Raw genomic sequence first — 15,241 nt, forward strand, 5'->3', positions numbered from 1 at the left:
TGTCTAATGGTAATGTAGCTAAATGTCAGCCACAGTGTGTCTAATGGTAGTTAAATGTCAGCCCCTGTGTGTCTAATGGTAACTAAATGTCAGCCATAGTGTGTCTAATGGTAATGTCGCTAAATGTCAGCCATAGTGTGTCTAATGGTAATGTAGCTAAATGTCAGCCATAGTGTGTCTAATGGTAATGTAGCTAAATGTCAGCCACTGTGTGTCTAATGGTAGCTAAATGTCAGCCACAGTGTGTCTAATGGTAATGTAGCTAAATGTCAGCCACTGTGTCTAATGGTAATGTAGCTAAATGTCAACCACTGTGTGTCTAATGGTAATGTAGCTAAATGTTAACCACTGTGTGTCTAATGGTAATGTAGCTAAATGTCAGCCACAGTGTGTCTAATGGTAATGTAGCTAAATGTCAGCCACTGTGTCTAATGGTAATGTAGCTAAATGTCAACCACTGTGTGTCTAATGGTAATGTAGCTAAATGTTAACCACTGTGTGTCTAATGGTAATGTAGCTAAATGTCAGCCACAGTGTGTCTAATGGTAGCTAAATGTCAACCACTGTGTGTCTAATGGTAAAGTAGCTAAATGTCAGCCACAGTGCGTCTAATGGTAATGTAGCTAAATGTCAGCCACAGTGTGTCTAATGGTAATGTAGCTAAATGTCAGCCACTGTGTGTCTAATGGTAACTAAATGTCAGCCACAGTGTGTCTAATGGTAATGTAGCTAACTGTCAGCCACAGTGCGTCTAATGGTAATGTAGCTAAATGTCAGCCACAGTGTGTCTAATGGTAATGTAGCTAAATGTCAGCCACAGTGTGTCTAATGGTAGCTAAATGTCAGCCACAGTGTGTCTAATGGTAATGTAGCTAAATGTCAGCCACAGTGTGTCTAATGGTAGCTAAATGTCAGCCACTGTGTGTCTAATGGTAATGTAGCTAAATGTCAGCCACAGTGTGTCTAATGGTAGCTAAATGTCAACCACTGTGTTTTCTAGGTCCAATTATCTAGTAGCTGTGCCTTCTGTGGAGAATCACTTTAATCCTCACATCAACGACTGTAGGCCTTGTCTTTAAAACACAGTGAAAATTCTAATGAAACGCCAAGGGGAGAGGGAAGACCGCGGAGGGGAGAGGGAAGACCGCGGAGGGGAGAGGGAAGACCGCGGAGGGGAGAGGGAAGACCGCGGAGGGAAGACCGCGGAGGGAAGACCGCGGAGGGAAGACCGCGGAGGGGAGGGGGAAGACCGCGGGGGAGAGGGCAGACCGCGGAGGGGAGAGGGGAGACCGCGGAGGGGAGAGGGAAGACCGCGGGGGAGAGGGGAGACCGGGGAGGGGAGAGGGAAGACCGCGGAGGGGAGGGGAGAGGGGAGACCGCGGAGGGGAGGGGAGAGGGGAGACCGCGGAGGGGAGGGGAGAGGGGAGACCGCGGAAGGGGAGGGGAGAGGGAAGACCGCGGAAGGGGAGGGGAGAGGGAAGACCGCGGGAGGGGAGAGGGAAGACCGCGGAAGGGGAGGGGGAGGGGAGAGGGAAGACCGCGGGGGGGAGAGGGAAGACCGCGGGGGGGGAGAGGGAAGACCGCGGGGGGGAGAGGGAAGACCGCGGGGGGGAGAGGGGAGACCGCGGGGGGGGAGAGGGGAGACCGCGGAGGGGAGAGGGGAGACCGCGGAGGGGAGAGGGGAGACCGGGGAGGGGAGAGGGGAGACCGCGGAGGGGAGGGGGGAGGGGAGAGGGGAGACCGCGGAGGGGAGAGGAGAGGGAAGACCGCGGAGGGGAGAGGAGAGGGAAGACCGCGGAGGGGAGAGGAGAGGGAAGACCGCGGAGGGGAGAGGAGAGGGAAGACCGCGGAGGGGAGAGGAGAGGGAAGACCGGGGAGGGGAGAGGAGAGGGAAGACCGGGGAGGGGAGAGGAGAGGGAAGACCGGGGAGGGGAGAGGAGAGGGAAGACCGCGGAGGGGAGAGGAGAGGGAAGACCGCGGAGGGGAGAGGAGAGGGAAGACCGGGGAGGGGAGGGGAGAGGGAAGACCGCGGAGGGGAGAGGGAAGACCGCGGAGGGGAGAGGGAAGACCGCGGAGGGGAGAGGGGAGACCGGAGAGGGGAGACCGGAGAGGGGAGACCGGGGAGGGGAGAGGGAAGACCGCGGAGGAGAGAGGGAAGACCGCGGAGGAGAGAGGGAAGACCGCGGAGAAGAGAGGGAAGACCGCGGAGGGGAGAGGGAGAGGGGAGACCGCGGAGGGGAGAGGGAAGACCGCGGAGGGGAGGGGAGAGGACGTGACGTGGGAGAGGATAATTGGGCAGATAAATCTAGGTTATTTACATTGGTATTTCGGACGCGCTGGTTGACCATTTTCTTGTGGTAGCAGGTCACACATGTTGCTGCTGGGATTGCACCCTGGTATGTCTCCTAAAAGCTTGTCAACTTGTTTTGTGTTTGAATTCTCTGTGGGTGTGTGTAATCTGAGGGACGTGTGTGTGTGTGTAATCTGAGGGACGTGTGTGTGTGGGTGTAATCTGAGGGACGTGTGTGTGTGTGTGTAATCTGAGGGACGTGTGTGTGTGTGTGTGTGTAATCTGAGGGACGTGTGTGTGTGTGTAATCTGAGGGACGTGTGTGTGTGTGTGTGTAATCTGAGGGACGTGTGGGTGTAATCTGAGGGACGTGTGGGTGTGTGTGTGTGTAATCTGAGGGACGTGTGTGTGTGTGTGTGTAATCTGAGGGACGTGTGGGTGTAATCTGAGGGACGTGTGGGTGTAATCTGAGGGACGTGTGGGTGTGTGTAATCTGAGGGACGTGTGTGTGTGTAATCTGAGGGACGTGTGGGTGTAATCTGAGGGACGTGTGGGTGTAATCTGAGGGACGTGTGGGTGTAATCTGAGGGACGTGTGTGTGTGTGTAATCTGAGGGACGTGTGGGTGTAATCTGAGGGACGTGTGTGTGTGTGTAATCTGAGGGACGTGTGTGTGTGTGTTATATGATCGTACATTTGACAGGCGGTTAGAAGGTGCATCTTGGGGTTCAACATCATTTGCAGTTGCCACATTTCCAGTTGTTTTGAGAGCTAGGCGACCTCTTTCAATAGCAAGTCTGTATATAGTCAAGGCTTTTCTTTGTTTTTATGTCAGTCACAGTAGTCACACTGTGTACTCTCCTGTTAAATAGCATTCCAGTTTGCTCAGGGTTTTAGGCTAATGCTTTCCAATGTAGTTATTTTTTGAAAGTTTTTTCATAATGTGGTTGGGTCTAGTTGTGTTGTTGTCCTGGGGCTCTGTGGGGTCTGTTTGTGTTGTTGTCCTGGGGCTCTGTGGGGTCTAGTTGTGTTGTTGTCCTGGGGCTCTGTGGGGTCTAGTTGTGTTGTTGTCCTGGGGCTCTGTGGGGTCTAGTTGTGTTGTTGTCCTGGGGCTCTGTGGGGTCTAGTTGTGTTGTTGTCCTGGGGCTCTGTGGGGTCTAGTTGTGTTGTTGTCCTGGGGCTCTGTGGGGTCTGTTTTTGTATTTGTGAACAAAGCCCCAGAACCAGCTGGCAGAGGGGACTCATCTCCAGGCTCATCTCCTTGCTGGTTAGGTGTGATGGAAGGTTTGGGCATCACTTTCCTTTCGGTGATTGTGGAATTTAACAGCTACGTTCTTGATTTTGATAATTAGTGGGTATAGTCCTAATTCTGCTCTGCGTGTATTATTATTTTTGCGTTGTAATTTGAGGATATTTTTGCTGAATTCCCCCAGACCTCATGACCATAGAGGGTAATGGGTCCTATAATTGATTGGAGTATTTTTAGCCAGATTTGGATGTCTAATTTTTATGTTCCTGTGGATGGTGTAGAATGCCCTCCTTGCTTTGTCTCGCAGATCGTTCACAGCCTAGTGGAAGTTATCTGGGCTGCTGAGGTATGTGTAATTCTTTGTGTGCTGTCTCACCCCCTGTCTCACCCCATGGCCCTGTCTCACCCCATGGCCCTGTCTCACCCCATGGCCCTGTCTCACCCCACGGCCCTGTCTCACCCCACGGCCCTGTCTCAGCCCACGGCCCTGTCTCAGCCCACGGCCCTGTCTCAGCCCACGGCCCTGTCTCAGCCCACGGCCCTGTCTCAGCCCACGGCCCTGTCTCAGCCCACGGCCCTGTCTCAGCCCACGGCCCTGTCTCAGCCCACGGCCCTGTCTCAGCCCACGGCCCTGTCTCAGCCCACGGCCCTGTCTCAGCCCACGGCCCTGTCTCAGCCCACGGCCCTGTCTCAGCCCACGGCCCTGTCTCAGCCCACGGCCCTGTCTCAGCCCACGGCCCTGTCTCAGCCCACGGCCCTGTCTCAGCCCACGGCCCTGTCTCAGCCCACGGCCCTGTCTCAGCCCACGGCCCTGTCTCAGCCCACGGCCCTGTCTCAGCCCACGGCCCTGTCTCAGCCCACGGCCCTGTCTCAGCCCACGGCCCTGTCTCAGCCCACGGCCCTGTCTCAGCCCACGGCCCTGTCTCAGCCCACGGCCCTGCCTCAGCCCACGGCCCTGCCTCAGCCCACGGCCCTGCCTCAGCCCACGGCCCTGCCTCAGCCCACGGCCCTGCCTCAGCCCACGGCCCTGCCTCAGCCCACGGCCCTGCCTCAGCCCACGGCCCTGCCTCAGCCCACGGCCCTGCCTCAGCCCACGGCCCTGCCTCAGCCCACGGCCCTGCCTCACCCCACGGCCCTGCCTCACCCCCCCCTGTCCCGGAGGGAGGAAATCTGTGTTTATTTCCAATTTTGACCTCACACCTATTGTTTGTGTTACTCAGGTCAACTAATGCTGAGTACTTATCGTTACTAGTGAGATTCTAGTAACCAATCATATTGTGATATGTTTAAAAGTTGACAGCTATTACGAATCAGCTGTAAGAAAGCATGACGTGCAGTTTATTTTGAACCAATCAAAACTCTATCTAAAACTCTAGACCATCAGATTTATAATAGACTTGTACAGTGGCTTCTCCTTTAAAAGTTGCGAGCTAACACCGCGGGACTTAGAGGTTACCCAGCGTCACTGCTTCATTGCTCCAGACCACCACCAGGGGGAGTTAGAGATACCCAGCGTCACGGCTTCATTCCTCTAGACCATCACCAGGGGGAGTTAGAGCACTCAGTATGCATTTGGGTCCCAAGGTTTTTATGTGACCAATCATATCGAGTGGTTCCGATGACGAATTTGACGAGGTGCCACAACTCCCTGGTGACTTTCTTCAGCAAAGATGGCTGACAAAACATTACGGGGAGGCGAATTCAAGTAGTTATATCGTCATAACGAGTCAAGCAAAACATGTACAATTAAGAGGAATATGTTAATGTAGAGACAAACGATTGTGCGTATTTTGTCGAAGTTAATTGACGAAAAATCATTATTTTGCAAGTTTTTCTTTTTCTTATTCATATCCAATACCAGGTGTATCAAACTCCATTCTGTGAATGGTGCTGTGTCTGCATGTATGTATTACAATTATACACTTCAACAGTGCTCCTGGAACATTAATGATTACACATTGTAACTATGCAATAGACTAGAAACGTGATTTTGTAATTCATATATACAGAACCAGTGAACCTGTGTGTGTGTGTGCAGTACCAGTTATTAATACTGTCCATGACTGATGAAACCCAACAAAGTATTAAAGACAAGAGTTAATGAGTAATGAGAAAGTCTGGACATGGCCTGCTTATGTAAAGAACTATGAACTTTTCCATGTTACCTACAGACTGCACAGTAGCCTAATAAATAAATGCAGGTGGCTTATATCTTCAAAATGCTTTATTATCCATATGTAAAAGCATATACTTTACAGTACTGTATTTCTTCATCAGTATTTTTATGCTTTCGTTAATAAAATAATGATAAAAATACTTTTTCAAAATGCAGATATTTGTTTAGTTATGGATCCATAACGAATTACTTGTTGAAATATGCCATGATATTGTTGAGATATGTGTTGACTAAATATAAGCAAGTGATGTCTGCTTTTTTTGCCTTTTTGTCACTCGCGCTCGGGTAAAACAAAACCACTAAAATATTGTTACTTTTTAAACAAAGTGATTATTATTATTTAGGATTTATTAATTAATTGAGAATTATATAAGCTCCTTAGGATCTGCGTTAATATCTAACGGAAAATGCCCCTTTACATATTTAAATTAGAGTACTCCAATCCTTTAAATGTAATTATTGGTGGAGAGTCACATCATTGAAAAAAAATCGTTTTTGATATACTGTAGGCCTACCATAGGCGCCTACCATAGTCGAAATGAGTCTCACTAGTGTTGCGTAATGTCTGTCTTAAGTCTCACAACTATGAAATAACACCTATGGAATCACATTGTACAGCGCCATATTTTCTGTTCAATTATAACAGAGTATCCAGAGTATTGTTTTGTTTGTCATGGAATAGAAACACCATAATATTAATCAAATTAAGTACCCGTCAAAAGTTTGGACACACCTACTCATTCCATGATTTTTCTTTATTTTTACTATTTTCTACATTTCTAGAATAATCGTGAAGAACATCACAGCTATGAAATAACACATAATGGAATCAGTTAAGAACAAATTATTTACAAGGACAGCCTACGCCTTCCTCCCCAACGGGGATTTGAACTCCCGTCTCCCACTTGCCCCGCATTCTGTAGTACGGACATGGCCTGCTGTCCCTTATAGTATGTAAGGAATTAGGCACTTTCCCATGTTTACTACAGTATGTATTGTAAACTGCACAGTAGCCTAATAAATTAATAAACACATTTCGTTAATAAAATAATGATAAAAAAGACTGCAGATGTTTATTTAGTTATGGATCCACAATGAATTACTATGGGAATAAATATCACCGATTTACAGAAATATTGGAACAAAGTTGTCTAATGGCGGCAGGGTAGCCTAGTGGTTAGAGCGTTGGGCTAGTAACCGAAAGGTTGCAAGTTCAAATCCCCGAGCTGACAAGGTACAAATCTGTCGTTCTGCCCCTGAACAAGGCAGTTAACCCACTGTTCCCCGGTAGGCCGTCAATGAAAATAAGAATTTGTTCTTAACTGACTTGCCTTGTTAAATAAAGGTTAAAAAATGTAAGTCGCTCTGGATAAGAGCGTCTGCTAAATGACTTAAATGAAATATTGAAACAAAGTTGTCTAATGAAGGCAAACGATGTAGAATCCTCCAATCCCGTAGCCTACTCCCGACCGTCACGTTGTACAGCGCCATAGAAACAGAAAGACCATAATATTAATCAAATTGATTTTAAGAAATTTGGATTAATTAATCTCATATACTATGTTATTAAAAAAAAAAAGTTCTAAATTCTCTGGTAATGCCAATACGGTTTCTCAAAGATGCCCTCTGGTGGTCAAACGAGCAATAACTTGCAGGAACAGAAAAAATGGCTGAGAATTAAACGACGTGGCGCAGTATGACGAGGCGGGGTTTGGCGCAGTATGAGGAGGCATCGCTCTGGGGTGTGGCGCAGTATGAGGAGGCATCACTCAGGGCGTCGCGCAGTATGAGGCATCACGCAGGGTGTGGCGCAGTATGCCGAGGCGGGGTGTGGCGCAGTATGCCGAGGCGGGGTGTGGCGCAGTATGCCGAGGCGGGGTGTGGCGCAGTATGCCGAGGCGGGGTGTGGCGCAGTATGCCGAGGCGGGGTGTGGCGCAGTATGCCGAGGCGGGGTGTGGCGCAGTATGCCGAGGCGGGGTGTGGCGCAGTATGCCGAGGCGGGGTGTGGCGCAGTATGCCGAGGCGGGGTGTGGCGCAGTATGCCGAGGCGGGGTGTGGCGCAGTATGACGAGGCGGGGTGTGGCGCAGTATGACGAGGCGGGGTGTGGCGCAGTATGACGAGGCGGGGTATGGTGCGCAGGGTGTGGCGCAGTATGACGAGGCGGGGTGTGGCGCAGTATGGCGGGGTGTGGCGCGGTATGGCGGGGTGTGGCGCGGTATGGCGGGTGTGGCGCGGTGTGGCGGGGTGTGGCGCAGTATGGCGGGGTGTGGCGCAGTATGGCGGGGTGTGGCGCAGTATGGCGGGGTGTGGCGCAGTATGGCGGGGTGTGGCGCAGTATGACGAGGCGGGGTGTGGCGCAGTATGACGAGGCGGGGTGTGGCGCAGGGTGTGGCGCAGTATGACGAGGCGGGGTGTGGCGCAGGGTGTGGCGCAGTATGAGGAGGCGGCACGCAGGGTGTGGCGCAGTATGAGGAGGCGGCACGCAGGGTGTGGCGCAGTATGACAAGGCGGCACGCAGAACCACTATGTTCCTCCATTAAAAAGACTGCGCCACACCCTGCGTGCCGCCTCGGCATACTGACAGGAACAGGGGGTAAATACATGTTATCTGTATGCACTCCAATAGCCAATGGAGGCTGCTCTCTTTCCCACCGGTCCGTTTTATTAGGCTACTTCGGGTTTATAGCGGATGCACTGGTTCTCTGGAGGAGGCTGAGGGGATCTAGGGTTAGTTAGTTAATGTGTGTGTGTGTGTACTAACGTCTTTCACCATCTCTCTCTCTCTCTGTAGGTACCAGTTGTTCACTGAGAGGTTGTCTAAGTTGGAGGAGGCTGAGGGGAGTTTTGATGACTTCACCAGGAGTTACACGTCCTATGGTGTCCAGAGACAAGCTAATAACAGCCTGATGTTCAGAGAGTGGGCTCCGGGAGCACAGGCCCTGTTCCTCACTGGGGACTTCAGTAAGTACGCACGCAGGCGGACGGGAACACACGCAGGCGGACGGGAACACACACGGGTGGACGGGAACGCACACGGGTGGACGGGAACGCGCGCGGGCGGACGGGAACACACGCAGGCGGACGGGAACACACACGGGTGGACGGGAACACACACGGGTGGATGAGAACACACACGGGTGGACAACAACACACACGGGTCGACGACAACACACACGGGTGGATGAGAACACACGCGGGTGGACGGGAACACACGCGGGTGGACGGGAACACACGCGGGTGGACGTCAACGCGCGCGGGCGGACGTCAACGCGCGCGGGCGGACGAGAACATATATATACACACACACTCACGTTCCTTATCGCTAGCGCATGCATACATACATATACACACCCTAACCCACAGGTGTCAAACTCATTCCACGGAGGGCCGAGTGTCTGCGGGTTTTCGCTCCTCCCTTGTACTTGATTGATGAATTAACATCACTAATTAGTTAGGAACTCCCCACACCTGGTTGTCTAGGGCTTTATTGAAAGGAAAAATCAAAAACCTGCACACACTAGGCCCTCCGTGGAATGAGTTTGACACCCCTGCCCTAACCGGACAGTTTATTAGGTACATCAGCCCGTTCAGACAGTGAGTCACGTGGCCATGGCTTGTTATATAAAAAACAGGCATCGAGGGAATTCAGTTACCGTTTGATTGAATGTGTTGGCCATTCCGACGGGCCACAAACAGACTAATAACAGCGCAGAACAGCATCTTGGGAACACAACTCGTCGGTCCTCGTCGCGGATTGGCCGTTACAGCAGCAGACGACCTCACACGGTTCCACTCCTATCAGAACAAGCAGCACCAGTGGGCGCACGCCATCGCCAACACTGGACAATGGAGGAGTGGAAAAACATCGCCTGGTCCGACGAATCCCGGTTCCTGTTGAGTCATGCTGATGGCAGAGTCAGGATGTGGTGTAAGCAGCATGAGTCCGTGGCCCCATTCTGCCTTGTGTAAACGGTACAGCCTGGTGGCGGTGGTGTAATGTTGTGGGGAATGATTTCCTGGCACACGTTAAGTCCCTTGATACCAATTGAACAACATTTACATTCCCGAAGAATTCAGGCTGTTCTGGAGGCAAAGGGGGGGTCGATTGAACTCCACAGCGTATCGTTGTTGGCCAAACCCAGTGTCTTTGGGACGAGATGGAAGGTGTCTTTGGGACGAGATGGAAGGTGTCTTTGGGACGAGATGGAAGGTGTCTTTGGGACGAGATGGAAGGTGGTGTGGACCAAACCACAGTATCTTTGGGACGAGATGGAAGGTGTCTTTGGGACGAGATGGAAGGTGTCTTTGGGACGAGATGGAAGGTGTCTTTGGGACGAGATGGAAGGTGTCTTTGGGACGAGATGGAAGGTGGTGTGGACCAAACCACAGTGTCTTTGAGACGAGATGGAAGGTGGTGTGGACCAAACCACAGTGTCTTTGAGACGAGATGGAAGGTGTCTTTGGGACGAGATGGAAGGTGTCTTTGGGACGAGATGGAAGGTGGTGTGGACCAAACCACAGTGTCTTTGGGACGAGATGGAAGGTGTCTTTGAGACGAGATGGAAGGTGGTGTGGACCAAACCACAGTGTCTTTGGGACGAGATGGAAGGTGTTGTTGGCAGTCCAATCTGCAGCGACTGCGTGATGCCATCGCGCCAGAATGGACCAACATCTCTGTGGAACGTCTCCGACACCCAAAGAATTCAGGCTGTTCTGGAGGCAAAGGGGGGTCCGACTCAGTACTAAGATGGGTGTACCTAATAATCTGGCCAGTGTAGGGGGACACCTGCTCTTTCCTTGACATACAGTAGACTGACCAGGTGAAAAGCTATGATCCCTCATTGAAGTCACCTGTTAAATCCACTTCAATCGGTTTAGATGAAGGGGAGGAGACGGGTTAAAGAAGGATGAGAGAGAGAGAGAGGTTGAATGAGATGATTGTGTTCTAAACATCTTGAGATGTCTGAGTCAGAGCAGTTTATCAGACAAGTGTGTTTTTTCAGGTGAGTGCCCCAGGCCTGTTAAAGCTGCAATAGGATCGCCTTAGGCCACTAACACCTCTGTCTGGAAATGGAGGGTGTGTGTGTATGTGGTTGGGGAAGTGTGTGTGTGTGTGAGAGACGGAGTAAGCTAGTGTGTTCTACTGTCTACTAAGGTGACATGATTTGCTGCCTCGGGTATTCATCTCATAACACAATGTGACACCAATAACTGCACTCTGCCCCTCTCTCTGTACAGTCGTGGCCAAAAGTTTTGAGAATGACACAAAAATAAATTTACACAAAGTTTGCTGCTTCAGTGTCTTTAGATGATTTTGTCAGATGTTACTATTGAATACTGAATTATAATTACAAGCATTTCATAAGTGTTAAAAGGCTTTTATTGACAAGTACATGAAGTTGATGCAAAGAGTCAATATTTGCAGTGTTGACCCTTCTTTTTCAAGACCTCTGCAATCCGCCCTGGCATGCTGTCAATTAACTTCTGGGCCACATCCTGACTGATGGCAGCCTGTTCTTGCATAATCAATGCTTGGAGTTTGTCAGAATTTGTGGATTTTTATTTGTCCACCTGCCTCTTGAGGATTGACCACAAGTTCTCAATGGGATTAAGGTCTGGGGAGTTTCCTGGCCATGGACCCAAAATATCGATGTTTTGTTCCCCGAGCCACTTAGTTATCCCTTTTTCCTTATGGCAAGGTTCTCCATCATGCTGGAAAAGGCATTGTTCGTCTCCAAACTGTTCCTGGATGGTTGGGAGAAGTTGCTCTCGGAGGATGTGTTGGTACCATTCTTTATTCATGGCTGTGTTCTTAGGCACAATTGTGAGTGAGCCCACTCCCTTGGCTGAGAAGCAACCCCACACATGAATGGTCTCAGGATGCTTTACTGTTGGCATGACACAGGACTGATGGTAGCGCTCACCTTGTCTTCTCCGGACAAGCTTTTTTCCGAATGCCCCAAACAATCGGAAAGGAGATTCATCAGAGAAAAGGACTTGACCCCAGTCCTCAGCAGTCCAATCCCTGTACCTTTTGGAGAATATCAGTCTGTCCCTGGTGTTTTTCCTGGAGAGAAGTGGCTTTTTTGCTGCCCTTCTTGACACCAGGCCATCCTTCAAGTCTTCGCCTCACTGTGCGTGCAGATGAACTCACACCTGCCTGCTGCCATTCCTGAGCAAGCTCTGTACTGGTGGTGCCCCAATCCCGCAGCTGAATCAACTTTAGGAGACGGTCCTGGCGCTGCTGGACTTTCTTGGGTGCCCTGAAGGCTTCTTCACAACAATTGAACCGCTCTCCTTGAAGTTCTTGATGATCCGATAAATGGTTGATTTAGGTGCAATCTTACTGGCAGCAATATCCTTGCCTGTGAAGCCCTTTTTGTGCAAAGCAATGATGACGGCACATGTTTCCTTGCAGATAACCATGGTTGACAGAAGAACAATGATTCCAAGCACCACCCTCCTTGTGAAGCCTCCAGTCTGTTATTTGCACTCAGTCAGCATGACAGAGTGATCTCCAGCCGTGTCCTCGTCAACACTCACACCTCTGTTAACGAGAGAATCACTGACATGATGTCAGCTGCTCCTTTTGTGGCAGGGCTGAAATGCAGTGGAAATGTTTTTGGGGGATTCAGTTAGTTTGCATGGCAAAGAGGGACTTTGCAATTAATTGCAATTCATCTTCATAACATTCTGTAGAATATGCAAATTGCCATCATACAAACTGAGGCAGCAGACTTTGTTAAAATTAATATTTGTGTCATTCTCAACTTTTGGCCACGACTGTACACTGCCCCTCTCTGTACACTGCCCCTCTCTGTACACTGCTCCTCTCTCTGTACACTGCCCCTCTCTGTACACTGCCCCCCTCTCTGTACACTGCTCCTCTCTCTATACTCTGCCCCTCTCTCTGTACACTGCTCCTCTCTCTGTACACTGCCCCTCTCTCTGTACACTGCTCCTCTCTCTGTACACTGCTCCTCTCTCTGTACACTGCTCCTCTCTCTGTACACTGCCCCTCTCTCTGTACACTGCCCCTCTCTGTACACTGCTCCTCTCTCTATACTCTGCCCCTCTCTCTGTACACTGCTCCTCTCTCTGTACACTGCTCCTCTCTCTGTACACTGCCCCTCTCTCTATACTCTGCCCCTCTCTCTGTACACTGCTCCTCTCTCTGTACACTGCCCCTCTCTCTGTACACTGCCCCTCTCTCTGTACACTGCTCCTCTCTCTGTACACTGCCCCTCTCTCTGTACACTGCCCCTCTCTGTACACTGCTCCTCTCTCTGTACACTGCCCCTCTCTCTGTACACTGCTCCTCTCTCTGTACACTGCTCCTCTCTCTATACTCTGCCCCTCTCTCTGTACACTGCCCCTCTCTCTGTACACTGCCCCTCTCTGTACACTGCCCCTCTCTCTGTACTCTGCCCCTCTCTCTGTACTCTGCCCCTCTCTGTACACTGCCCCTCTCTGTACACTGCCCCTCTCTCTGTACTCTGCCCCTCTCTCTGTACACTGCTCCTCTCTCTGTACACTGCTCCTCTCTATATACTCTGCCCCTCTCTCTGTACACTGCTCCTCTCTCTGTACACTGCTCCTCTCTCTGTACACTGCTCCTCTCTATATACTCTGCCCCTCTCTCTGTACACTGCTCCTCTCTCTGTACACTGCCCCCCTCTCTGTACACTGCTCCTCTCTCTATACTCTGCCCCTCTCTCTGTACACTGCTCCTCTCTCTGTACACTGCTCCTCTCTCTGTACACTGCCCCCCTCTCTGTACACTGCTCCTCTCTCTATACTCTGCCCCTCTCTCTGTACACTGCTCCTCTCTCTGTACACTGCTCCTCTCTCTGTACACTGCTCCTCTCTATATACTCTGCCCCTCTCTCTGTACACTGCTCCTCTCTCTGTACACTGCCCCCCTCTCTGTACACTGCTCCTCTCTCTATACTCTGCCCCTCTCTCTGTACACTGCCCCTCTGCTCTCTGCCTGCTCTCTGCCTGCTCTCTGCCGGCTCTCTGCCTGCTCTCTGCCTGCTCTCTGCCGGCTCTCTGCCGGCTCTCTGCCGGCTCTCTGCCGGCTCTCTGCCTGCTCTCTGCCTGCTCTCTGCCGGCTCTCTGCTCCCTGCCGGCTCTCTGCTCTCTGCCGGCTCTCTGCCGGCTCTCTGCCGGCTCTCTGCCTGCTCTCTGCCGGCTCTCTGCCTGCTCTCTGCCTGCTCTCTGCCGGCTCTCTGCCTGCTCTCTGCCTGCTCTCTGCCGGCTCTCTGCCGGCTCTCTGCCGGCTCTCTGCCGGCTCTCTGCCTGCTCTCTGCCTGCTCTCTGCCGGCTCTCTGCTCCCTGCCGGCTCTCTGCTCTCTGCCGGCTCTCTGCCGGCTCTCTGCCGGCTCTCTGCCGGCTCTCTGCCTGCTCTCTGCCGGCTCTCTGCCTGCTCTCTGCCTGCTCTCTGCCGGCTCTCTGCCTGCTCTCTGCCGGCTCTCTGCCTGCTCTCTGCCTGCTCTCTGCCGGCTCTCTGCCTGCTCTCTGCCGGCTCTCTGCATGCTCTCTGCCGGCTCTCTGCTCTCTGCCTGCTCTCTGCCTGCTCTCTGCCTGCTCTCTGCCTGCTCTCTGCCTGCTCTCTGCCTGCTCTCTGCCTGCTCTCTGCCTGCTCTCTGCCGGCTCTCTGCTCTCTGCCTGCTCTCTGCCTGCTCTCTGCCGGCTCTCTGCCTGCTCTCTGCTCTCTGCCTGCTCTCTGCCTGCTCTCTGCCTGCTCTCTGCCTGCTCTCTGCCTGCTCTCTGCCGGCTCTCTGCTCTCTGCCTGCTCTCTGCCTGCTCTCTGCCGGCTCTCTGCCTGCTCTCTGCCGGCTCTCTGCTCTCTGCCTGCTCTCTGCCTGCTCTCTGCCTGCTCTCTGCCTGCTCTCTGCCGGCTCTTTGCCGGCTCTCTGCTCTCTGCCTGCTCTCTGCCTGCTCTCTGCCTGCTCTCTGCCTGCTCTCTGCCTGCTCTCTGCCGGCTCTTTGCCGGCTCTCTGCTCTCTGCCTGCTCTCTGCCTGCTCTCTGCCGGCTGCCTGCCGGCTCTCTGCCGGCTCTTTGCCGGCTCTCTGCTCTCTGCCTGCTCTCTGCCTGCTCTCTGCCGGCTCTCCGCCGGCTCTCTGCCGGCTCTCTGCCGGCTCTCTCGTCGGGGCCGCAGATGTGGTGCTGTGATGTCACGGCAATGTAAAAACGTTATCTTGTGACAAATGATGCAGCCAATAGGGATTCTCACTGAGAAATTGTTGGCAACAGTGAGCTATGGTCTGATATGTTCTCATGTAACCCCCCCCACCCCCCCCCCTCCTCCAGACGACTGGAACAGCACATCACACCCCTACACTAAGAAAGAGTACGGTAAATGGGAACTTTACCTTCCTCCTAAAAGAAACAAGGCACCTGCCATTGAACATGAGACCAAACTCAAGGTATTGTTACTACTGCTGTTACCATAATTGTTATTACTACTACTGTTACTACTACTACTAATGTTATTATTATTATTACTACTACTGTTATTAT

The 15,241-nt window shown here is 51.9% G+C and overlaps 1 protein-coding gene across 2 annotated transcripts in view; it reads left to right on the plus strand.

The window, feature by feature from the left end:
- Nucleotides 1-15,241, plus strand: part of gbe1a (glucan (1,4-alpha-), branching enzyme 1a) — a 249,035-nt gene that overhangs the window by 27,495 nt on the left and 206,299 nt on the right. For both annotated transcript variants that reach the window (XM_055936819.1, XM_055936820.1), the window contains exons 2-3: nt 8,507-8,676; nt 15,032-15,147. In XM_055936819.1, coding sequence (XP_055792794.1) covers nt 8,507-8,676; nt 15,032-15,147 — 286 coding nt within the window. The remainder of the gene's footprint in view (nt 1-8,506; nt 8,677-15,031; nt 15,148-15,241) is intronic.

Source organism: Salvelinus fontinalis, chromosome 10 (genome assembly GCF_029448725.1).
Source record: "Salvelinus fontinalis isolate EN_2023a chromosome 10, ASM2944872v1, whole genome shotgun sequence".
NCBI classification, from domain to species: domain Eukaryota; kingdom Metazoa; phylum Chordata; class Actinopteri; order Salmoniformes; family Salmonidae; genus Salvelinus; species Salvelinus fontinalis.